The 24,791-nt window shown below is 35.8% G+C and overlaps 1 protein-coding gene across 1 annotated transcript; it reads left to right on the top strand.

Moving 5' to 3' along the window:
- The first annotated feature begins 1,917 nt into the window (after positions 1 to 1,917).
- Positions 1,918 to 22,694, top strand: UFL1 (UFM1 specific ligase 1). The gene is made up of 19 exons (XM_017818712.1): positions 1,918 to 2,032; positions 2,761 to 2,906; positions 3,787 to 3,815; positions 4,591 to 4,688; positions 5,522 to 5,636; positions 6,649 to 6,779; positions 7,445 to 7,503; positions 10,819 to 10,965; positions 12,112 to 12,287; positions 13,013 to 13,192; positions 13,546 to 13,666; positions 15,835 to 15,957; positions 17,747 to 17,867; positions 18,769 to 18,932; positions 19,966 to 20,096; positions 20,238 to 20,318; positions 21,054 to 21,139; positions 21,575 to 21,755; positions 22,455 to 22,694. The coding sequence occupies exons 1-19, from the start codon at positions 1,956 to 1,958 to the stop codon at positions 22,665 to 22,667; spliced, it is 2,379 nt and encodes a 792-aa protein (XP_017674201.1). The 5' UTR covers positions 1,918 to 1,955; the 3' UTR covers positions 22,668 to 22,694.
- Positions 22,695 to 24,791: the final 2,097 nt, after the last annotated feature.

Here is a 24,791-nt window from a genome sequence, read left to right on the forward strand (position 1 = left end):
AAAGCATTTCTGTTACTGTGGTGGATCTGAAATCAGTGAACTCAGGAGTACTGCAGTAAAATAAACGATATCAACTTTATTTTTCAGCATCATCCCTATTGCATAAAACAGATGCAAATAACATTAGCGCTCAGTTAACTGCAAGAGGTTTGTGCACGTACAGTAAAATGAATCAGCTACTATATTTTTAAAAGAAGATTTAACTTAATCTATTAGATGTCTAAAGAAAATTGATTTCCGCAGAAAAAAATAAATCTGAATTGTTACTTCAATAGCAATTAGGTATAGAAAATATTAATGCACATGTTGTGCATGTGTACATACATCTCAAAAGAAAAGGGTCCTTATAAAATTTCTTTTACTGAAGACTCAAAACAGAGCCCACAATCTGGAAATATCTATATGCTTACAACTGTTCTGCATTTATATGAATATCTGGCAACTGTGGCTTGAACTCAAGTCATACACAGAAGTGAAGGTCCACCATTATATTTCACTTTTGGATCTTAACTACAATGCCCAACTTGGCCAGTCTAAAGACAGATTCAGACTTTAGCTGAAAGGGAATCTCCATAGCCTGTAGACTACACACATAATTAAAGCACTTCAGATACATTCAAGGTTAGGTAGGAGGAATCCAGTTTTAAGTTCTCAGTTCTTTTTCTTGATGGTCCATATGGTAGCCTGTTTCTATATAATTTTCATAAAAATAGCGCCCACAATTGCTATCACGTTTTTCCCTATCCTTCCAATACACTACTCGTTCCACAGAAATAGTCTAAATCAAGGATATGGCTAAGCAATTTTCCTCGTTGTCTTCTTTGGCTGTGGAGGAAGACAGGCACCTCCTTCCTGTGAGTAATGAGCGAACTTGGTTTAGATATGTTTTAGGAAGAGCTTCACAACAATTTGAGGAGCGTGTCTTGCTGCCTATGAAGGCTCCAAGGCCAGACCTCAACAGCAAACCTCACATGTCTAAGCAAAATGAATCCTGCGCCTAGTTTCTCATCTCAGAGAAAATGACCAGTAAAACTGAAGCCACGGACTTATCCCTCCACAAACATGCTGTTACAACTTACTATGCCAGTACCTTGCAAAATATTTGTTCGCACTATTTAAAACTGCACCCAGCATGACACCAACTGTGCCAGCAAGATTTTCCCGTGACTTTTGGCAGGCAGAGTCACAGCGTGATGCTCGGTGTCAGTGAAAACAGTGGTTACGCAAGAAATATGGAAGGACAATGACATAGCCTGAGGAGCATGGACGCCTTTCCCGGTGTTGGGCAGCTCGCAGTCTCCTACTGCTGTCCCGCGGGGACAGTGCCATGCACTGATGGCTGAGGCTGCCTCTCCTTGCCCTGGGGCGGGAGCACTCCCTGTGCAGTGCTCTCAGCCATCGCCACAGACAAGCCAACTTCATGGAACAGCCGAAAAGGCCTTTAACTCTGTGCAGCTCTGGTCTCACGTATATAGAGATTTGGTTTGCTCCTCGCTGTGTAACAGCGGTGCTGCTAAATGGAGACACTAGTGACCTCATAACTCACTTGCACTTTAAATTTCATTTCGGTTTCCCGCAACGGCGGCTCCAAAGGCAGCTCGCAATTCCACAAACACGCTGAAAGCCCGGCTCACAACTCAGGCCCACCTTAAGCAGTCCCCGCCCCGCCGGACAAGCCGCTCTCAGGCCGGCGCCGCTGACAACAGCGTATGTCTGCTCCCGTGGCCACCTCCGCTAGGCTCCAGCTCCTGGAGTTAGGCCCGCGTGGAGAAACCACTTTTTTCCCCCCCTTTTTCCGTGGTTTGCTGTTTGTTTATTTGTTCGTGTTCAATACGGCGGCCGTGAGGAGGCGCGGGGGCGGCTCCGGCCCGCCAGGCGGCGCTGCGGGCGGAGGTCAGTGCCCGCTCGGTGCCCGCCGCCCGCCCGGCCGGGGCTGACGTGTCCGGCGCGGCGCGATGGCGGCCGCCTGGGAGGAGATCCGGCGGCTGGCGGCCGATTTCCAGCGGGCGCAGTTCGCCGAGGTGGCCCACAGGTGAGCAGGGCGGCGCCGGCACCGCCGCCGAGCCCGCCGCCCGTCGCTGCGGCCCGTCTGCCGCCGCCCCCTCCCCGCGCCGGCCGCGCTCCTTTCCCGCGCCGCCCGCACGGCCCCCGGCCCGGACACAGCCGGGGGACTCAGCCGGGCACGGCTCCTCGGTGGTTCCCCTTGTGCTGGTGCTCGTGAGCCCCCAGGGGCAACTGGGACCCCGCAAGGTGCGTGCGGGCCCAGGAAAGCGACTGGGTATGTTCAAGCTGCTCGACATGGGCACATCTCCAGTGCTTTGTTTCTTCTTTGTGTCTGGCTGACCAGTCGAGGTTGCCCAGAACTTGTTTTTATTAAAGAGAAAAAAAAATAAATCCCCAACGCGCAAAATAAAATAGAAACGGACAGAAGGATGAAAGACACGAATTGTTTAAGCACAGCCATTCCAAAATTCACCAGCAGGTGCATTCTTACAGCTGGCGGGGCTGACAGCTGTTCAGGAGGAGACTAAAAGTTGTTTTGGAGAGATGACCTGAGTAAGTGAAGCCATATGGATGATTTGGTGCGTGATAAAACGGATTCAGGCAGTAGGGTTTTTTGTCTGAAAAAGTATATTCGCACAGAACAGCAAGTAATCCTCATTGTACTTCCTGTACTTAGTATTTTGGGAACATCGATTTAAAGATAATTTTAGCAAGTACTTACTTAGAATAACTGCTTATTCTTTGTGCTGTTGATAGATTGTCAGAACGGAACTGTATAGAAATTGTCACTAAACTGATTGCGGAGAAGCAGTTGGAAGTAGTGCACACACTTGATGGCAAGGAGTATGTCACTCCAGCACAGATTAGTAAGGAGATCCGGGATGAGCTTCATGTTTGTGGTGGTAAGTGTGGCATTTTGTTTCTTCCTTTGGATTTGGAAGTTAATTTTGAAGACTACAGAAAGAGCTTGAAAGTTTTCAGTAGCCTTAATCTTTCAGGAAAAGTCAGCTCGTTTCCATTTGCTTTACCTACACATTATTTCACCTACTGTTACTTTATTTTCACTTCAGATCTGTGTCAAGCTTCTAGGTAAGCATATCAAGATATGTTACTTGGTTTATTTTCCCCCAATGCAGAATTTCTGAGGTAACGTTGTCTAAGAACCCTTTTGAAGGAAATTTGGTATTTTTAATATGCTTAAGTGTCTGACCCAGATGTTCGGCCTTGATTTGGAATTTCAAAATCATTCTCCATTTGTACCATAGTAATCATGATATTTGTAACTTGTCATTAACAGATCTTTTATTTTACCAGTGTGAAGAGCCATCTGCTTTGTAAGATCTGACTTAAATATATAAGAAAGCAAATACTCTTCAGGCTGCTTTTCGTCAGTGGTTTTAATGAATAGGCAGTGTATTGTACTTTAACTTATAATTAAGGGTGAATTTCATGCATCATGTTTTTGGAAAACTAAACTCTTACTATGTTTATACAGATTAGTCATTTTGTTACTATTACCACAGGAATGCCTCAGTTTGTGTTATGCCATTTTGTATCATATCAGTGTGATAGCTTGGATTGAATTCAAAATTGCTGGTCTTTTGTTAGCAGCATCATGCAAAGGTAGAAAGTTTCGACAATCTCTGTTTTGGTACTCATGGACTAGTTCCATTGGTCTACAAAAAAAAGTAAAATATTGTGTGCACAGTGGACTATGCAGTATTCTAAATTTTGTTCAAATATATTTTATGTACTAAAAGTGTATTTGTACTTTTCTTAAAGGTCGAGTTAACATTGTCGACTTACAACAGGTAACTCTACTAATAAAACTATGTGCTTGTTTCTTTTCTTCACCATGTATATTGTAAATGTGACATTCATTAGTTATACTCCAGCTAAGTTATTTTTTTAAAGGAGAACAAACTTTATGAAGAACTGGTAGCTCATGTCAGAGTTCTGCAGATTACTTAATCCATCTGTTTATTGCTTTATTGAAAGCTCCTCTCTGCTTAATGCTAATCTAGGGCTTCTGAAATCACCACTGAAATACACGGATTTTCTTCATGAACTCTTTTCTTTGTAAACTGTGGAGGGCAAACAGAAAAGAAATAGTTTTCCCATTTAAATTGAAAGCTGCAGGAGCATGCATAATTAACTTTGCATGCCTCTTTGGATCTTCCCTCTTCATTAATCTCTTGTGTCCTCTAATCTTTATCCTCCAGTAGTCTTCCTCTGTGACTAATTTTCCCTTCTAGCTTAAGCAAAATTACTTGGAATCAGAAAACCTCTCTGAAAAACAATTTACTGTTTTCTGACTTCGCTTTCTGGTATTTGTTTATTATATAGGTTTCTTTTAACCTTATAGGGTTAAAAGAAACAGTTGAAAAGAGAGTTTTTTTCCCCTAAAGCACTGCTGCTTTATTTCAAAACACAGATTAAGTCTGTATGTATGCAATAGTAGAAAAAAATAAAAGCACCTTTCCTCAAGACATAGAAGTGTGTAAGTAATATCTCAATGTTTGAGAATTATTTTCAATTTAAAGTTCTGATAAGAGGTTTTGTTGTTGGTTTTGGGGTTTTTTTTAGGTAATAAATGTGGACCTTCTACACATTGAAAACAGAGCTAATGACATCGTTAAATCTGAAAAAACTATTCAGCTTGTATTGGGACAGCTTATAAATGAGTGAGTACTTCCAGGAGCAGTATGTATAATTCACATCTTTTTTATTTTTTAAAACACAGACTAAAAATAACGTCCAGCCTTTGTTGCTTCTGAAGTGAAATAAATTTTTCTTGGCTGGTGCTGGGGCTGCTTGCTAGTGATCAATGCTACTTTTCCAAACAGCAAGTGAGGCCTATCTCAGCAAAGCATCCAGTGAATCCATGGAGCAAGGGCCTTACGGGATGTCTGTGTCCAGTGTCCTGCACTTAAGAGAGTTCATTTCTTACCCAGTGTGGTGTCTGTGTACAGCAGCCACACCTCATTTGCTCTATGGCTGTGCTAAATACCTCAGCTGTTGACAAACCTTCTCATTTTTTCCCATCTCTTCGCCTAAGATATTTGAGCTAAATATTGCATGGCTTTCAGCACACTAACAACCACTGAAATAGTACTCTTATGGATGGTTCTTATTATTTATCAAGCTGCAGGATCTATTCATATCCAAGAATATGAAGTTCCTGGCTCTCTTGAAATAAGACCTGTCTTGCTCACTAGCCTTTTTCTACGTTTCATTAACGTGTATTCCTCGTTCTGTTTTTTGACATTTTCATACAAGCAGATAAATGACCCATCTTAATACCTGGTTAACAGGCTTTTTAAGAAACCACACCTTTTCACTTACATTGTTCTCCATTATTTATTTAAAATAACTTTCAGTTTATTTTTGTAAAAGTGCAGCAGAAAGAGGTATATTAGAAGAGGTCAATAACTAATTCAGTATGTCACCTCGAGGCTGATCTTGAATTTCACACTTAATGTGTTGTGTTTGGTTTTTTTTCTTGTTTTTAAATAAGGAGTTACCTGGATCAATTAGCGGAAGAAATAAATGATAAACTTCAGGAAACTGGCCAGGTGACAATATCAGAACTTTGTAAGGCATACGACCTTCCAGGAGACTTCCTGATACAGGTGATGCAAGCCACCAACCTAGCAAATGCAGAATTGATTGTGTTCATCTTCTTTTGTTATCTTTGCATTATCCATTGCTTGCTTTAGTTGTGATGAACTGCTTGTCATTTTAAGCAGAAAAGTATCAGGTACATAAAGGTTGCAGTTTAACAGCTGTTCACAGGTTGGGGTTGATATTTGCTTTTTCACTACTGGCAAAATTTCTTCTGAATATTTGTGACTGTTAGGAACAGATTAGGATTAGTAGTGTTAGGAACACCTTAGATTAGCATAAGATCTGAAAATTTTTTGGAAACACTTAAGAGGTAGGGGTAATTTCACCAGTCTAATTAGCTACCCAGGAAGCAGAAATACGATGGTAGAGTCCTTTCAGTTTATTCAAAAAAGATAAAATAAATATTAATTTTTAGGAACTGAAGCCAGGCATTCAAACTAGAACCAGAAGTACTATTTACATTTAGTTAGTGAGTGCAGAGTGTTTAAAAGGGTAGGGAGAATTCTGTTTTGTTGACTTTCAGTCAAGGTTGAATTTTATTTGGAAGATGCTTTATTCAAAGGATAATCCTGTGACATGTGTCAAGTGAACAGTCATTAGGTACCACAGCCAACCACATTGACTCTCAGTATGTGAACAGATTTCTTTTAATATTTGTTGCATGATCAGTTTCTACAAAAAGATTTCTAACATACAGAAATTTTTACGTGATTTCTCTTTGTTTCTTGGGTAGTATCTCCTGGCTTTAGTTCACTTTGCAAGGATGCACATTTATAAACTGTTTGCACCTTTTCGTGTTTATTGTTGTTAATTTTTATCTTGAATTTTTGAAAAAGTGGCCAGTGAATTCATCAGTCACTGGTTCGTACAAAACTAAGACAAAGATTAAATCTTAGTTTTCATTGTACATCTCCAAACCACACTTATTTCTTCTGCAGAGTTTTCTGTCGTCATTAGATACAAGTATATCTGATAGAAGAGGACATTGTAAGAGAAGCTAAATTCGTCTATTTACAGGCATTATCCAGGCGTTTGGGCAGAATTATTCATGGGCAACTAGACCAGGAAAACCGCGGGGTGATTTTTACAGAAGCCTTTGTGTCCCGCCATCGAGCACGCATCCGTGGTCTCTTCACTGCGATTACTCGGTAAATTACAATGCCTGCAACCACGTGTTAAAAGATTTTTACCATAGGTCTTTATGGACCAAATCCAGTTGTGATTGAAAAAGAAAAGAAAATATAAAGACCTATGTATAGATTCCCTTAAGTTCAGTTCCTAAGTGAAATACTCAGTTATGTTAGAGTCATTTGTTAGAAACAGGGACCTCCTTTTGAAACGAGAACAAGGGAAGTATAACAATATACAATATATAACATACTTCGGGTTTTTGGCTGAAGAAAATGTTAATCCATAGTTCTTTTATTTGCTTGTAGAATATCCATCCTCATTATCGCTCTTAATTATCATTATGACTTCCTAGTCAGTTACATATTGATGTGATCACTACATGTGATTATATACAAGTTTTTCTTATTAAAGCAATAAGCTTCTGTGGCAATTTGTAGGAAGAGAAAAAGTTGGGGAGAGCAGAAGTTTCCTTACAATAATTATAGTAGCTTTGTAAGATATAACTTCACAGTAATTCAAAATTAAAACCTTGTAGACTATTTCAAACATCAGTGTAGCACCCTGAGGCTAAGACACTATGTAATTTTGTCCATCTGGAGAAACCTTTCTTGCTTATGGATTCTCCACATCAATTTCATGTCATTAACTTATATTGTTTTGTTGTTTGTTTTTTTTTTCCAAGGCCTACACCTGTAAGTAACTTGATCACTCGGTATGGATTTCAAGAACATTTACTTTACTGTGAGTTTCATTCAGAATATTTTGTGTCTGTTAGGTAATTAATTCTTCATTACTGTAAGTGTGCTTTCAAAGAAGCATTTTAGTATATAGCCTTAATTCTGGAATAAAGAACAATGTGTTTCTCTTGACTGTAGAAAGTATTAAACCTTTTGTGCTATCCATAACTGAAGGGATGTTCTCTGTGTCTAAAGCAGTGAAAGCATATGTTGATGAAATGCCTCTGGGGGCAGAATGATGCAAGAATTACAGTACTTATTTAGTCATCTGTTTCGTTATTTGCCCTTAGCTACTGGCAGTTTTATCAGTGAAGCACACAAAAGGGGACAGATTTTATGTACTCAAATAGCATTAACTGCTCACGATTTTATTTACTAACTTTTCTTTGTGATAACGAAGGCAGTGCTTTTGTTATACTCTTAGTTAAATGACTTTATGTGCTGAGAGATAAAGCATATCCTTAAACTGTTTGGTTTTATTTTCTGCAGTTCCTTTTCTAAATAGAAATGCATAAAGATTCTCTATCCAACTGCTGAAATCTTTAGGCACTACTTAATTGTTTGTCACTTCTGGTGTTGCAGTTTTTCTCTGTGTACCCACTCCTGTCTCTCCAAGATGCTCCTTCAAGCAGTTGTTAGTCTTGTATGACTGGCTGACCAGGTGCTGCTGGTCTTTAAAATCCTTTAATGGTTTTCTGTCTCTTCTTGGGAAAGTTAATACTTCTCTTTTGTTTCACTGGGTCTTTTTGCCTTCAGGGTATTGCTCACTTTAGCTCCACTGTGGTATGTCTCTGCTTACCTTCTTGTTCTTTGCAACAAGCTTATTCAATAAAAAATAAAATCTTAGCACTTAAATAAAACCATATAAACACTCTACTTTCACATAACCAATTTAAAATTTCCACTTCTTCTTTAATGTACCATCCAGGTATTCATAGATCAAAAGGAAAATCTGTTAAATTACAGTATAGTAATATTTCGATACCCAGCAAATTTCAGTATTTTGTTACAGTCTATTTCAAACAAGTCCTTCAAGTACATCATTGTGCTTTGCTCATGGACAGCGTTAATGTGTATTGAAGTTCTAGTGTTTTCTTGTCACCAGTAATCATCACAATATGTATTTCTAGTATTTTCCTGGGGTTTTTATTTATTGAGTTTGTTTTTCTTTAGTTTTTCTTACTGTCTTTCATTACTTCTGCAGTTTCATAAGTTTCAAAGGGCTTTTTATCTTTTTACTCAGTGCCAGAGTACATGTGAGTTTATTGTGTCCATTTGCTGAGATATCATTTCAATTTCACGAATGCTGAAAACCTGAAAAATACCTTGTAATGTTACTTTTCACCTTTTATGTTTCTCACTATTTACAATGTGTTTTAAAGTGGTCTTTGTCAGTTTTCTGTCTCTTCCAGAATAAAAATGTAAGCTCAATGTAATGTTTGTATAACTTACAAAGAGCTAATTATTTAATCAACACTTGGGTTTAGACAGGATAAACATTATTCTTTGGTTCTGTCGCATAGCTGTGCTGCTATTCATCTTGAGCTGGCATGAAGTTGTGATAGAAAATAGTTCCAGAAATGAGAAACTCTTTAGGTTAAAAAGCATAATGAAATCACAGATGTGCTTAATTTCTGAATATTATGTTACTGATGTGGGACAGACATGTAGGGATACTTACTGTCTTTACCAGACTTTGACAGAGACCTAATAGAACACAGCAAACTACTTGGTCACCCTTAAAAATAAGTGTGAAATTATGGTAGTTCTGCAGAGGTCCTGTTGGTTTAAAACAAAATAGTGTCCAGACATAATTGTAGCAGGGTCTGTGAAAACTCTAAGAGCACCTCCTCTGCCTTGGAGTTTTAGAACTGGCACTTCATATAATACAGAAATTAATTGATGACTTCTTTTCTTCTGATGTCTTCTTTCTCTAAAGACTCTAGTTCATTACTAGTGCTCCACAAAATTGGTTGAAAATCCCTTAAAGTCTAATTTTTTTTCCTGAAAGACTTTGAGTAAGAAGAAGTTGAATTGGAAACAGAGGACCAAGAGAACGAGAGAACTGTATTGTCTGACAGTCGCTTAAGTGGAATAGCCACATTGACTCTATTTTCTAAGTGTAACTAAAATATTAGGACGTATAAAAATCTAATTTTATTTCCAGAATTGGTCTTATAAGCTCCATTTTATACAGTGTAACTGAACCGTGGCAGAACATGATTTCTAGCTCTTGTCTTAGATTACATAAAACTATATCTTGCTTAAATCGGTTTCTCTTTCTTCTGTATTTTTTCAGTGTAAGTACTGTTCAGCTGTGCTAGTGGAAGTTGTGTTCAATAGCTGCTAGCTTATAGAGGCTCATCTACACTATAGGCATATTTGACCAAAAATATCTTGAATTAATATGCAGTATTTCTCCTGGAACCATGTTTTCCGGTAAATTTTCCTGCTAAACCTCTGTATGCTGTAGTAAGCATGTTGTAATGTTGACTGCTACTTGTATTTAATGAGGAAGAAGCCATACCATGTGATACTGTTTAGTGTTTTGTTCCAGAGTAAAACCTGTCTGTTAATGAAATAGAAATTAACTCAAAGTGAGGATAAAAAAACCCATCCAATAAAGCTCTGGAAATTAGCAGAGCTTAGCAGTTGATGTCACTGATTTTTTTAAATGTATCTGTTGTATTACAAAAAGGCAAAAGCAGAACATAGGAAGCAAATCAGATATTCCTATACACCTTTGAAGGATTGAAAAAAATCTTATTTAGCATCAAGAAATGCTTAGTACTTTGGTACTGCCAGTTACCAGTATGCTCTTTGTCCAGCAGTATTTGTTCATTCTCAAGAGGTTATTATTGGCAACTGTTACGCAGTTTAGGTAGCAGTTTTTCATGACTTTTTCATGTCATTTTAATGTGTTTAGATCTCTTTTTTTCCATCTTGGTTAACATGCAAACAATAAATTCAAGGAGAACATTTTTAATAAAATGCTCATATATTTTACTGTCTGGCCAGAGAAAGATTCTCTTATGTCTGCATTTTCTAAATTAAAAACTTGAACTGCCTACGTATAAAAAATGTTTTGATCCTGCCATTGTGGCTCACTGTTTTGAAATGTATGATTTCCAGAGCTCTTAAGAAGACATTCTCATAAGTGTTAAAAATAATTGATAGAGCTTGGAAATGTTTCACTAGAACAAGCACAAACAACTAATTGGTGGGAAGAAAGAGAAAGCAAACTAGGGAAAATAATTGCTATCTTTTGATTAATGGATATGTTGACATGGAAACTGTCTCTTAATTTATTTTCTTGTAGCTTTACTAGAAGAACTTGTTAACACTGGTCGTCTAAAAGGCACCGTGGTTGGTGGGAGACAGGATAAGGCTGTGTTTGTTCCAGATATCTATGCCAGAACACAGAGCAACTGGGTGGATTCTTTTTTCAAGCAGAATGGTTACTTAGGTAATTAATCTATATTCTCACAGATAAAATATCTTTCTAAAACTAGTTTAGGTAATTGGTCTTACCCTAATATAGCTAGTGCCTAGAGTGAAGCCTCACAAGAATAAATAAAAATCAATACAGTAGTTGATACTCCTTTGTTAAAAGACCATCTTGTTTATAATGATGTGTGTTACTTTATGACAACTATTTCAGCAGATTGAACCATGTTGCTAAACAGTATATATCTCACAGACAGAGCTACAAATGCTACTTTTATTACTGCTTCGAAAACATTTCTTAGACTGCTCATTTTCAGATGATCATGGCAGGTGTCCAGATTACAACCAAACTTTGACTGTTAATAGTCTGAATTTGCAGTGCACAGGAAGAATTTTTTTTTTTCCAAAATAATATCTGTGGAACTGGAGTGAGTAGCAGTAGTGTCCTGATTTAAATCCAGACATTTCTGTGTAATTTAAAGCTGAGTGATTCTGGATGATGATATTTTAAAACACCTATGTGTATGGGAAAATGTGGACCTGAATAAATAGAGGAATGTCCCAAAGGGCCTGTCCCTAAGTAACAGTTAGTCTTGCAGATTGAAAAGATTCACCATAATTTACAGTGGTAGTAGTAAGTGTTTCTGTAATGTTGTTTGACTGATAGAGTATCTGTCAAAGTCTTTAAATGTTTTCTGAACATCTTAAGTATAAACTGCCAAATAGTTGAAATGCTTTGCTTGTGAAGCGTTGTATGATTCTATGAGTATATTGGGGTAACTTTTGAAAACAAAACACTTAGGCATTGTATATATTGTAAATATTGTTCATGTTATATTAGAATACTTTGGAAATATTTAATTACATAATTAAAATATAAATAAGATATATACTTAATCGAATAAGAATCTGGGAAAAAAAACTTTTTTTTTCTGAACTCAGCCCGAAGTCATGTCCATGATTTAATCTTCATATTTCTATTAACAGTGTTCAGGTGTAGTTTGTATTGAACTAAGTTTTAGGTCAGCATTAGCTTAAGGCTGCATTTACTTGTATAAAACTATATGTAATTCTTCATTTCCTGCTTTCAGAATAAAATCATCCCCTAAGATCTTGTATGTATATGAAGGAACTTAATTGTAACAGACATCTAACTGTTTTATAGAATTTGATGCATTGTACAGACTTGGTATCCCCGACCCAGCAAGCTACATTAAAAAAAGATACAAGTCAACACAGCTCTTATTTCTGAGAGCAGCTTGTGTTGGTCAAGAAATTGTGGATCAAGTTGAAGCCTCTGTAGAGGAAGCCATCAGCTCTGGAAACTGGATAGACATAGCAGTAAGCAATCCTTTCAGTTACTGTTGTTGGATTTATTTCTTTTGTTTTATTTTTGTGTCAAATGATATCTTATTGAAACTGCACATATGTGTAATGAAATTCCATGTTGTCAAAGAGGAAAATTCAGTTTAAAATGACAAGTAAAAAGGCATTATTTGCCTTTGGTTTGATCTGAAAAAACCGGGGAAAAGTGTAGCCGTAAAACCTGTATTATATAGATTTTAAGGCGTCAAGGACATACTGATATTCAGTTAATAAATATGTAAGACTAACTTTATTTAAAAATTAGTGCTAAAGTATTCTGCTAGAGAGCAATATATTTCTGTTGGACTTTTTTTTTAAAAAAAGTCTCAGCTGAACTCTTACAAAACTTTCAGTAAGCAAAGGGATCTTAGTCATTTTGTCCTCTCTAAACCCTAATTTTAGGTCTTACAGCACTACCCTGTCATTTTTAAGTCTCGCTGTTGTTTTGTGTTTGGCGTTGCTCTGTATCTGTTGAGCTTCATTTTCAAGAAGTTGCCATGCATTTGCACAGGTAACACATATTTTTAGGGCAATGCTTATTTAGGATGTTAGAAGATTTCAAATAGTGTGTACTCTTAAATTACTAGTTTAATTTTAAAAGTGCAGTGTTTTCTAAATAGATAACAGATGTCAGATGGCACGTCTCCGGATTCTCTTTATCCACATGTGAGGTTATTGTATTTTGATTTTCTTTACCCTAGACTCTTCTGCCCAGTTCATTGTCAGTAGAAGATGCTGGGATTTTGCTTCAGCAAGTGATGAGATCTTTAAACAAAAACTCTTCAGGTTTAGTCTTCAGTGACACCATTGCAGTGAGTGAGAAATTTCTAAGCAGCTGTGCTGACCTGTTTTCTGATATGATGCAACAGAAAGCTGAAAAGGTACAGTTTTTTTAGTGGTCAAGATACAGTACACGTTTAATGTTGGAGGATAACTTATGTAACTTTCTATTTGCTGTTATCATTTCTTTACATCTCTTATGAAAATAAATGAAGAAAATGTATGTATATGTAATCAGTGTAATTTAATGTGTATTCAGGTGCACTCAGGGAACACACACAGTATGATCAGATGCCAAATTTTGAAGAGAATAAATATCTCTTCATGTGTTACAGTTAGAAGACATGGTCTTTGGTTAGTGTACTTGAAAATGGTCAAACAGCTTAAATGTTTCCTTGTGAATCTTTTGCCTGTATGTATCTTTTTGCTATTAAATGCATGTTCTTCACTTTAGGAAATGAAAAACAACCCTGTTAATTTAATCACTGAAGAAGATTTAAAACAGGCTTCCGGTTTAGAGAATTCGTATGCTAATAGAAAAGACAAAAAGGATGAAAGAAGAAAGAAAGCAACAGGTAAAAAACCATCAATATTAGCTAAAGCCAAAAAAAAAAAAAGGCTTGTTTTTCCTTGGAAATACTTAAATATAAAGTTTGTGTGTTTTGTACTCTCCAGTCCATTGCTGAAGATATTTGGGAAATAACCCAACCACTTATCATTATACTGTGGATGTAGATATATCTGAGCTATGTCTATGAGAACTAATTTCTGATTTAGAAGTGCAGAGGAACTACCATAAAGGTCTCTTGAGTGAGTCCAACACAAGACAGCTGGCTTTAAAAGCAAGGAATCCATTGTATACAGTATGGCCACATAAATCTGAGCAAAACCAGTATTAGCTCAGGGACCTATACCATTTTTTATTACACAGTGCAGATACACTTTTAGTCTCCACTTTTCAGGAATCCAGGAAAATTAAAATATTTCTTACCAGGCTTGAGATATTAATTCTAAAATAACTTCGTATAAATTGAGAATAAGTTTCTTGGTGGTTTTTTGGAGAATATTTGACATCTTTTCTGAGAAACCCATGCCAGAGAATTTTCTGTTGTTTGCTCATGTAACAGTTACTTGGGGATTAAGACAGTTTACTTTGAGGTATATCCTGGATTAAATTAATCCCAAACCTTACTCCATTTGTGTGCTGGCTGTTTGGATGGATTTTAATCTAAGAAGAAAAAATGTCTGGATTTAACCCATTGAAATCTTTCTGGTTTTTAAAATGTTATTCAGATTGGAGACTGTACTTTCAGTGCCAAAAACTGTATGTGGCTCTTGTGTTGCTACAACACAGTTGAGCAATCTATATTGAACTCACATGCAGAGTGTTATGTGCTGATGCAAGTAAGAGAATTAGAGCACTGATGCATTTAACTTAATTGAATATACTCATCTGCAAAGTAAAACAGTATATTCTATCTTAACAAGAGATAGATTTTTCTAGGCCATACCTTAGGCAGAGAAGCTTGAAACTTAATTGATCTGTCATAACAATGGCTTCAGTTTTCAGCACTCTGAGGAGTGAGACTCTACTGAGCCTGTACTAGGTTACTAGATAAATTCATATCCACAGGTAACAAATGCTGCACCATCAGCAAGCACTACCCTGAATGTTTTTTTTATGGACTCTTAGGTGTATTTCCTAAAAAAACCCAACATAACAGTTTATGTAATGTAATGGCTGTAATGCAATTATATTTCAAATAAGCTTGTGAAAAGCACTAATTATTTTTTTTGTTGTTCCTGCAAAATGATGCTTAAAAATCCATGTATAACATGTAACAGATGCAGTTAGCTTTATAAGTAGTAGCATCTTGTCTTAAATAATAGTAGTTACATAATGCAGTTACTTGGAATCTTGGACCATATATTTAAATGGAAAAAATACCTACTTTCTTAAGGCATAGGACGTGTATAGAACAGTTATTCTGGAGTTTAAATTTCTGTCAAGTGAAAAAATAACAACAAGCTATGAAAAGGGGAACAAACAGCAGAACAGCTTACTTTGTGGAGAGGGACTGTATAACAAATTGAAATTCTGTCTGCAGTTGAATACATTGATTACAGAACCTCCGAACAAAGTAATTCGTTACATGTGGCAGAACTGGAACATCTCACTGCTTTATAGTCATCTAGGAAAAGTCAAAAAAGATTGAGTGCTCTAGTTAATTGAATGTGTGCTTCCAGGAATATTTTGGATAACTGCTATTCATGTAGGATTCTTCCTCTGAAAATTAACAAAGTTACATTATCTGAAATATTTTTGAAAAGCTCAGTTATTCAGTATCACTGGATAAAGATGCTAAGTGCTTACTAAGGTGCTATTTTCAGCCAACAGAAAATCTCCCATTGCATTATGGACACTGGTATTTCATCTGTTTTCAGCTGGAGGAAAGATATTGCTCTTTTTTTTCTTTTTAATCATATGTGCACATTTGATATGATTAGTATTTGTGTTTATTAATGACATTGGCTTAAACAAAGCTTCGACTCAGTTACTTTGTTTTCTTAAGGATGAAACTAATAGTCCTGATGTTCTGGAATATGTGTTCTAGGTTGTGTTGAGAATCAGGTTGTGACTTTTTATTCGGCATTAACAAATAACACAGATAGTTATGATACTATTGTAAAAGTTTTAAGCGCTACCACTTTCCTGTGTACTGAGCAAGTAATTCCCCACCAGAGGGCAGTGGAAGCGTGAGAGCAGGAGGTGGTGGCAATGCCAGAGAGATCAAGATTAAGAAAACCAAGAAGAAAGGAAGAAAGGATGCTGACAGCGATGAAGAGTCACAGGGGACTGTCACAGGTTTGTAGTTTTATTTTAGGTACTGTCTATTCATGTCTATTCAACGCATTTTTATCACTTGCTTTTCCTCGTGTCTGTTCTTCTCCTACTGTGTAGGTAAGGTCAGGTAAAATGTCAAAGAAGATGAGAATACCATTTAGTTAGAATTGTATCAGTGGATGTATGATGTTGCTGTTTAAATGAAATGGGCATACCATGTTCACTGAAAAGTATAGCTTAGTCCTTAAAAAAGAAATTTAAGTAAAGTAAATTAGACCATTTTATATTTATTTATTTATTTATTTTAAGTAGGAAATGCCTTAGATTTTGGGATGAAAGTTATACTTGATTTTGTAACAGCTGTGTATGGTAAATGAATGGCTTAAATTAACAAATCATAGCAATCAAACAGTTTTCCTCCATAGGGATAAAATATAAAGTCAAAACTAAGTTTTAATATTTTTAAAAATATTCATATTGTTTAGCTGAGACTTTTACATCTGAGCTAGCTACCTTTATAACTGCTGACTTTTTAAAGGAATTTGAATCACTCTCTATTGGCACCCATTTCTCTGCCTTCTCAGTTAGGAGAAGGAGCATGGATGACTTCCTAAGAAGTAAAAGCCAGCATTGTTAGAGCAAACAGTGGTTGCAAATGAAACAGTGGTGTTCTTTCTTTTATTCAATGGAGCACTAGAAATGTGTGCTTCTATTTTATATATAGTACCTAGACTTTCAATACTGACTGAAAAATACTTTTAAACATGATATTTGAAGTTATGAAGTACAGCATATTAATTTTGTTTGATATTACTCCCACTGATTGCTGTAATTTATATATAAATGAAGTTATTTTTCAGGACTTCTCAATTACTGAGTAAAACAATGTTAAATCACTTTTTTTTTGGTGTAGCCTTTCATGTGTTACCACTGTTGCTTCCTGTAATTGTATAGTAATATATAGATTGAATCACAATCTCAAGATAAATTCAGATGAAACCATTCAAATGTAAATAAGGCCCTTTCAAAACCTGATTTAAGCTCCTTTTTCACTTGTTTATATAACTTTGTATGCTTATTGCTACTGTGGTACAACAAGGAGCATCACTGATCTCCGTACATGCAGTTACTTTATGTGCAGAATAAACCTGTTTTAAGCCACAACTTGAACATGGAATGCCTGTCCTTTTATGGTTCTATGTCATCACCCTTATCTCATTCTTACATGTAAAAACTAAATTCTGCAGCATGCAGGCAAACTTCATGTTTTGTGCAAAATCAAAACACAGCTGCACTAATTTGTATGCATTTACAAGCAGCATGTAAGTGGGTTTTATTACTGGAACATCTCTTCTGGTTTAATATTATTGTTTTGTCACGTCTGAAATTTTATACTGTAACCTCAAGTTTAGGATACTGTGTTACAGGATTGTGTACGTTACTAAATGGAGTTTAAAAAAACAAAAAGCTTGTGAAATCCTTCAAATAGGAACACTATTCAGTTTTGGCACTTTAAAATCTATCTGGTCTTGGAGAGATTATGGTTTCTAAACTTACAGTCTGAAATGTCTTGTCAAAAATACCTGTCCTTGTACACTACTTCAGAAGCTTCTAAGTAATGGAAAGAGAAATTTTGTTAGTTTTTCAGATGTGTAAAATTTAACTGTCATGTACAGTCATCCCTTTTTTTCCACTGTTGATAATGCATTTCTTCTGTGGGTGTTTGGATTTTCAGTGTCTCATGCCAGAGTAGTTGCAGCAATACTAAATGGAATGTTTTCTCATTGAATGTTGTTCATGGCAACTACAGGTAGGAATAAGCAGCCAGAGTTCCCTTTCATGTCTCAAGAGGAAATTGAGGATGTCTTAAAGACCCGCCTGCAGGATTGCCCTGAAGAGCTTATTACGGAAATTGCTGAACACCTAAGAAGGTAATTTCTGTAATTCACCTGGAGTTACAAAATTGTTAATTCACTTCGGATGAATCTTCAGTCTGTTTTCTTGCTTAGAAAAAAGTGATTTGTTGATAGAAGTGAATCATAATATTCTTTTTCTATACAGCTTCATGTTACATACTCCTTAGGTGTTAGAAAGCTGTGCTGACACAATAATGAGAAATAATGTTTCTGCTTAGCAGTATGTCGTTCTGTATGCTTTGCCAGCAAGCTTATTTTCAGCTCCATGAGTGTGTTTCCACCCCCTTACACATGTTGGGATTTCACTAGTCCCATCTTCTGTACAGCCTTTGGTATATGTCCATGTTTCCTGCCTTCTGTGACTTCAGTGCTACCCATGTGAACTGGGTAGTACCTGCGTCATCAAACTGATCTTTGCAAAGATAATCCATGCATTTTTTAAAAGATGTTTCATACAAGATGTGAATATGTGTGTTTAGAGCAAAAGGCACATAGTAAGACTGTAACAGCCAGGCTTGAATAAACTTGGAGTGCAATAGTAATAGTAACTGCATCTTTAGAAGGACCTGAAATCTGTCCACAGACCCCTGAAAGTTTGTGAATAGTGTTGCTTCTGGAAATCCTTCTATCTTTCACCTTGTTTCCGTTTAGGAGTTTTTTATAAGTTAAAACCATGGCAAGCATTTACGCACCATGGATACTGTAAGAGTAGTACATTTGCAATTGCAAAAGTACATTTTAATTTCCTGGTGTTTTTTCCTGATTTCTATTATTTGCTTTTTATTTATCGCATGTGTGACATTCATACCTCATTCCTTTTTACTATGTAATGAAATAGTTTTCTCTATTGCTGATATATTTGAGAAAACCTGCAGTTTTACTTTTTGCTTAATGTTTTCTTCTTTCCCTTTCTAAGACCTTTAACAAAAACTTATCAGGAAGTTGTGCGTTCTGTTTTTACGTCTTCAACATCTTCCTCTGGAGCTAACAGAAAACAGACTATGAAGGACTTGCAGGAGGAATTCTCAAACTTGTACAACAACATTCGGTTATTTGAAAAAGGAACAAAGCATTTCACAGGTAAAAATTGTTAAAATTATTTCAGAATCTACATTCAAGGTCAAAGTGGAGCAACAGTTTAAAAAGGAAAATCTAAAAAGAAAGAACTTGAGATGTGTTTACTCTGCCAAACGCTCCCCTTATGCTGAAGTGCATCCCTCTGCACACTTATAGTAATACATTCTCTTTATTTCATATCCATATTCTGTTATATCTTATGTCAAGATAATTGTGTGTTCTTGTCCTTCCTTCCCAAGTGTTTGCATTCCTTCCAAGTTTTTATTGTCTAGGGAAAAAAAAATTTAGTAAGCTCACTTTATTCTGTCACCTGTGCCACTATTGAAAGAATTGAATACTACTTGATTCTGAAAAGCTGCTGTTTAAACCTCTTAGTTTGATACTGGAAGTAGCTGCTCCTTGAAGATAGTCTGTCAAAAAGTTGTAGATTCAAATGACAGAAAAGTTAGCATTAGGAAAATATTGTAGACATTTCCAAGATTCTCTGCTGTATTCAGCTTTCTTCTAGAATTTTCCTAGTGGAAAACTTCTAAGAAAAGGAAACACTAGCAAAAAAATCCTGATATTCCTATGCTTTGGAATACATGGAATTATTTCTCATGAACCTTTGTTCTTGGACATGTATTCTATAGCCTGTTTTTTTTTTAAATTCTACTATTTCAGTCTTAAAGTCTGCTCTTTTGTTTGACTGCTTATCCTGCAGAAATTTTCCTTTACAAACTTATTACTTGATGGATAACACTGGTTGTTCATTACTGGTTTAGGAGGATTATAGAAGGACTAGTTTACTGCTTATACAGGTACACCTTTGAAATACTAACAATGCATTACAATGTTCTTACAGACCTGAAAGCTCACGTTTTTTACTGAAGAATGTTCCTTTAGAACCAACAAATGAGGGATGTTAGCTTCATGTATCCAGATAGCTTTCTCATACTGCTCATGGTCGATTCCATGTTTTAGGAAGTGCTGTGATAATGTCATAGGAATCAGACAACTATACTAAGTGAATTTAATCACTTATTTCTTTTAACAGATGAGACTCAGACTAACCTTGCCAAACACTTGTTGAAGACTGTGTGTACAGACATTACAAATCTTATTTTCAACTTCTTAGCATCTGATTCAATGATGACAACAGAAAACTACTCTACAATCACAAGTGAGGTACACAGATAACAGTTGCATTTTAACAGTCTCAAGTAGATCAGTGATGTTCATTTGGTATTTAATTGCTTCTGTTTAGATATGCCTACACCTAAAATTATAATTAATATTACAGATTATTTCCATTCTGGTCCCATACAGGGCAGGACCAAGATTTTAGGTAAACTGCCAGAAGACACCAAAGGTCCTTTAACTAAACTGCATGCTTCTCTGAATGGCAAGGTAAAGTTCAGATTTTCTGTTCTGCTGATACAGTTCTAACAAATAGCTGACATACATAGTGTAGTACACAAGCCCTGCTGCTGTGAAGAATAAAGGCAAAATAATCTTTTGAATTTGTGTAAGGTGGTGAGAGTGTGTTGAATTTTCAGAAGTGAAAAGGTGATCTTACGTTTTGATACTGATGGTCACCTAGCTCTTTGCTGCCAGATGGAATCCTATATGTACCATCTTTTATGGGCAGCTGAGAAAAGTCAGAACTGAGAGAGACTATCCTGTGTTAAGTGGTTGATATTTCTTGTATTTTGTTCCCAGAGTTCCTGATTGTTCTCCCATATTTTTTTTTAACTTGTAAAATAATGGATATTTTTTAAGAAAACGAACATTCAGATTATGGCAATGTAGGTACAAAGGAGAGTTATTTATTAATTCTTTTATACAGATGACAATATATTTCTTAGGAAAAATATATCTGTAAATAATTCTAGAACATGTATCCATTTTTAAGACTAATGAATTACAGTTTGGGTTAGTATTTAAGTGTGTAAACTATTGTAAAGTGAACAAAGTTAATTTCTACTAAATTAAGTTAATTTCTACTTGTTGCTTTCTTTTTTTTCTGTAGTTTATTTCAAGTGTATTCACAGTCATCTCTTTGTGTGATTAATTGTGAACAGTGCCTAAACTTTTTTATAATCTGCTGACAGAGATTAAATATTTATATCATTTTTTTAATAGAGTGTAGAAGATTTTCTTTCATGCCTTGATTCTGCAGTGGATATTTGTGGTATTATGGTGAAAAAAGGAGACAAAAAGAAGGAAAGGTACCTTAATTTTATTTATTCTATGAATTGTAGCTATACTGCTGCACAAATGCTAGATAGTTTGGTAGCAGCCACACAGATTATATAAAAGAGGCAGTCCTTCTTTCCAAACTGTTTAATGGAAAAATACTAAGTCAAGCAGTCCTAAATCCATGGAAAACGGAGGAGGGGAGCATTCACATTTAGCTAGTTTTCTTGACTCGCTGCTTGCTACAACATAGTGTATAAATTCTCTAGGGGTCTTTAAAAATCTGAGCTACACCAGTGCTAGCTTCTTTTTGATTATTATTATTCTGGAATGTCACATAAATAAATGGTTGATCAGAGGAGAAAATTAAAATAATTGTTGTTAGATATGGCTTAGAGTCTATGATCAACTACTATATGATAGAATCATAGAATCATATTTTTGTTTAATGCATTCTTGTTCCTTAGGCAAGTCCTGTTTCAACATAGGCAAGCTTTGATTGAACAGCTGAAAGTCACAGAAGATCCAGCTCTTGTTCTGCACCTGACATCAGTACTGTTATTTCAGTTTTCAACTCACTGTATGCTTCATGCACCAGGAAGATCAGTACCACAGATCATTAATTTCCTAAGTGGCAAGATCCCAGAGGTATTCTTTTCTAGCTTTTTAAGGGGAAATTACCTTTTATCTATGACAGAACATAAAAGTTGTGCCTGACGCTATTTATTTCTGCTGCATAAACCTGGCACCATTGCATTTCATATCTGATCATTACTTTATGTACAGAATGTCCAATCCCTCTGACCTGTACTGTATTTCAAACCTTTCCTTTCATGGATCTGTCATCAATATTTTTTAATAAAATTAAAAATCAATCTGTTATTAGTACTTTGCTGTTACTCATAGAGGCAGCTCTGTATTGGGGGAAGTTACAGTTCTTATAACTGAACATTTTTACACTCTCTTTTTTCTCAGCTATAGCATGGTTCCTTTTTAAAATTGTCTAATACAGTTTTAAAGAAAGATACACTTCTTCCAAAGCAAAAATACTGAAATTCTGTATTTTATGCTGCCAAAACTGGTGATGTTTACTAACTGCATTGCTTTCCTGCTTCAGTTGTTAAATGTCCTGTTTTTGCAGCATGGACGCAGTTTCATTTTTCTGCCTCTTTGAATGTCTGTCAGAATTTAGGTTGTCAAATACCTTGATGAAAATATGTATCACTAACCCTCTTTGGGCAAGAATGGGGAAATGCTTTTTTAAAAATTTAATCTTTAATTATAGACCTGTCTACCTGCTCTGTAACATTGACATCCCTTTGTTTTGTTCTCTTCTTTTGCCCTCAGGATCAACATTCTCTGTTAGTCAAGTACCAGGGATTAGTGGTGAAACAATTGATCAGTCAGACTAAGAAAACTGAACATGGAGAGAGTGACACAACAGATAACAGGGAAGAGGAGGAAGGAGCAGATACCATTCGAAAAGAGCTCCAGGAAATCACTGCCTCTATCAAAGATGTTGTTCTGAGACCTAGGAAATTTTCTGTAACAGAGGAATAAAATTATTATTCAGTTCATCTACTTCCATGATATAGTCAGATTTTATTTTCTTTATTCTGTAGAAAAGAACAACAAAAAATGCTTCACAGACTTTAAAATTTGGCGTCTAACAATTGCAAATCACAGCCAGGGAACACAGTTGCTGGGTGATGGTGGCAAACAGTTTTTATTATACACCACTACAGTGTACATTTAACACACATTAAATGTAGATGTGGCAGAGCACAGTTGTGGACACATTGGGTATTAAATTAGTGGGTTCTAATTGGTATCTTCACATGAGGCCTCAAGAGATGTTTATTCTTCAAATAACAGTGTATTTTGTTCCATACACACACACAGGCTAATAGTTTCACTTCTCTGATTTGGATTTGTAGTGAGATAAGGCCTGTCTATCTTAATTTCAAACACTAGTTTTTAAACATATACTGATACCTAATACTATACCAATGAAGGCCACTTTTACTCTCATACATTAGTGGGTGTTTTCGGCTTCTGTTCACTGGACTGCAACAGTAAAAACATTTGTGTGCAAGTGTTTATTGCTAAACTTAAAAGAAAGTGAGCCAGTACTAATGTGAGTTTCTAAATGTACTGAAAACTTAGGAAAATCAGCACACTTATGCTATTATTGTATTCTGCTAATGTCCAAAATAGATGTTCATTTAAAACTTGTGATTCAGACAGAGGAGGTGATTTTGCATTGGTATTTTGGGAGCAGATAAATACTGTTACACCTGCCATACTGTACATGCTAGATGTTCATTTGGAAGGCTTGTTGAGTGCTTATCTAGTTCCCATAGCAGTTAGAAGCATTTGTTTGCATTTTCCAGCTCCTGAGAGAACTTGTTCTGTTTATCCCAAATTTCTTGAAAAGAATTTAGTTTGTGATCTTTCTACGTAAACTTCACAGACTGAAATATTTGCTACAGTGTTTCCCTCAAGTTTTTTACCAGCCTTAATTTTACATTAGCAGTACTTTATATCTTCAGGAAGTGCAAAAATGTGTAAAATAGAGTTCTGCCACTATTAATGACATAATTCTTCTATGGCAAATATACTTCTACCTTATTTGTAAGAGAAGATAATTTTCAAATGGGAAATACTTAGGTTGTATGACTTCAGTAATGCCCATTGATTTCATGTGTGTAATTACAGGGAGTTGCATAAAATCAAGCTTGAGTAATAAGAAAGAGTTCTTTTCACTAAAAATGTCATTCACCCATTCTTGCCAAAGTTGATGCTGAGAGCAAATTCTGTGCAAGCCCTACTCTGTTCAAATATTTCTGTTTTCCAACAATTCATGTGTTCTGTGAGCTTAATCATAAATGTACCCAAGCCTGAAATTGCAACAAATGGCAATTGAAGAGGCCAAGTGTGAAAGCTCAGTAACAGAGTAACCAAGGTTAAGGTTATTTTGGTAAGGTAAACAATAGAATTTTATACATATTTAAAAGGTGTTAATGTTTAACAATGTTCATATCAGTGTTGATCTTTTACCAACTGCAAGGCAAAACAGGTTGCCAGTTGTAAGGCAGAAGTAAAGGTAGTTTTTCCTCTTTCTTTGGCTGGGGGTTATCTTAGCTGACAGTAAAAGACAAGGAGGAGTATAAGATGAAAAATATTCAGGTTGTTTAACTTCGTTTAAGAAATAGTTTGCATACAGGGAATAGGTTTGATTTCTTGTTATTTAGCCAGAATAATTATTAAGTTCCTATAATGAATGTAAACAATTTTATATTTCATTGAACTATTTTTTAAATAATATGCCATATGAAATTCTGTATCCAATTATGAAATTATTTTAATAACATTAAATGATGAAGTATTTAAAGAGCATTCTGTTGACTTCAGCAATGATTGATCATCTTGCAACTTGCAGCTTTCAGACAGCAATTGGTAATATGCACCAATTGATTTAACACCCCATTCTGAGTGTCCCTCTGTTTTTGTTTGATATTTTTATGGTGGAATAATAATGAACTTACTACAGAATTTACTTTATCATAAGTTTGACTTGCTATATTGTAGCCAAGGTTATAAGAATTAAGAAAAAAAAATAGATTCTTTGAAGTAGATACAAGGGAAGCACTAAAATTTAGAGAATTTCTTCTGGCTACTAAC

This window comes from Lepidothrix coronata, unplaced genomic scaffold, assembly GCF_001604755.1.
Source record: "Lepidothrix coronata isolate B3197 unplaced genomic scaffold, Lepidothrix_coronata-1.0 Scaffold70, whole genome shotgun sequence".
Lineage (NCBI taxonomy): Eukaryota > Metazoa > Chordata > Aves > Passeriformes > Pipridae > Lepidothrix > Lepidothrix coronata.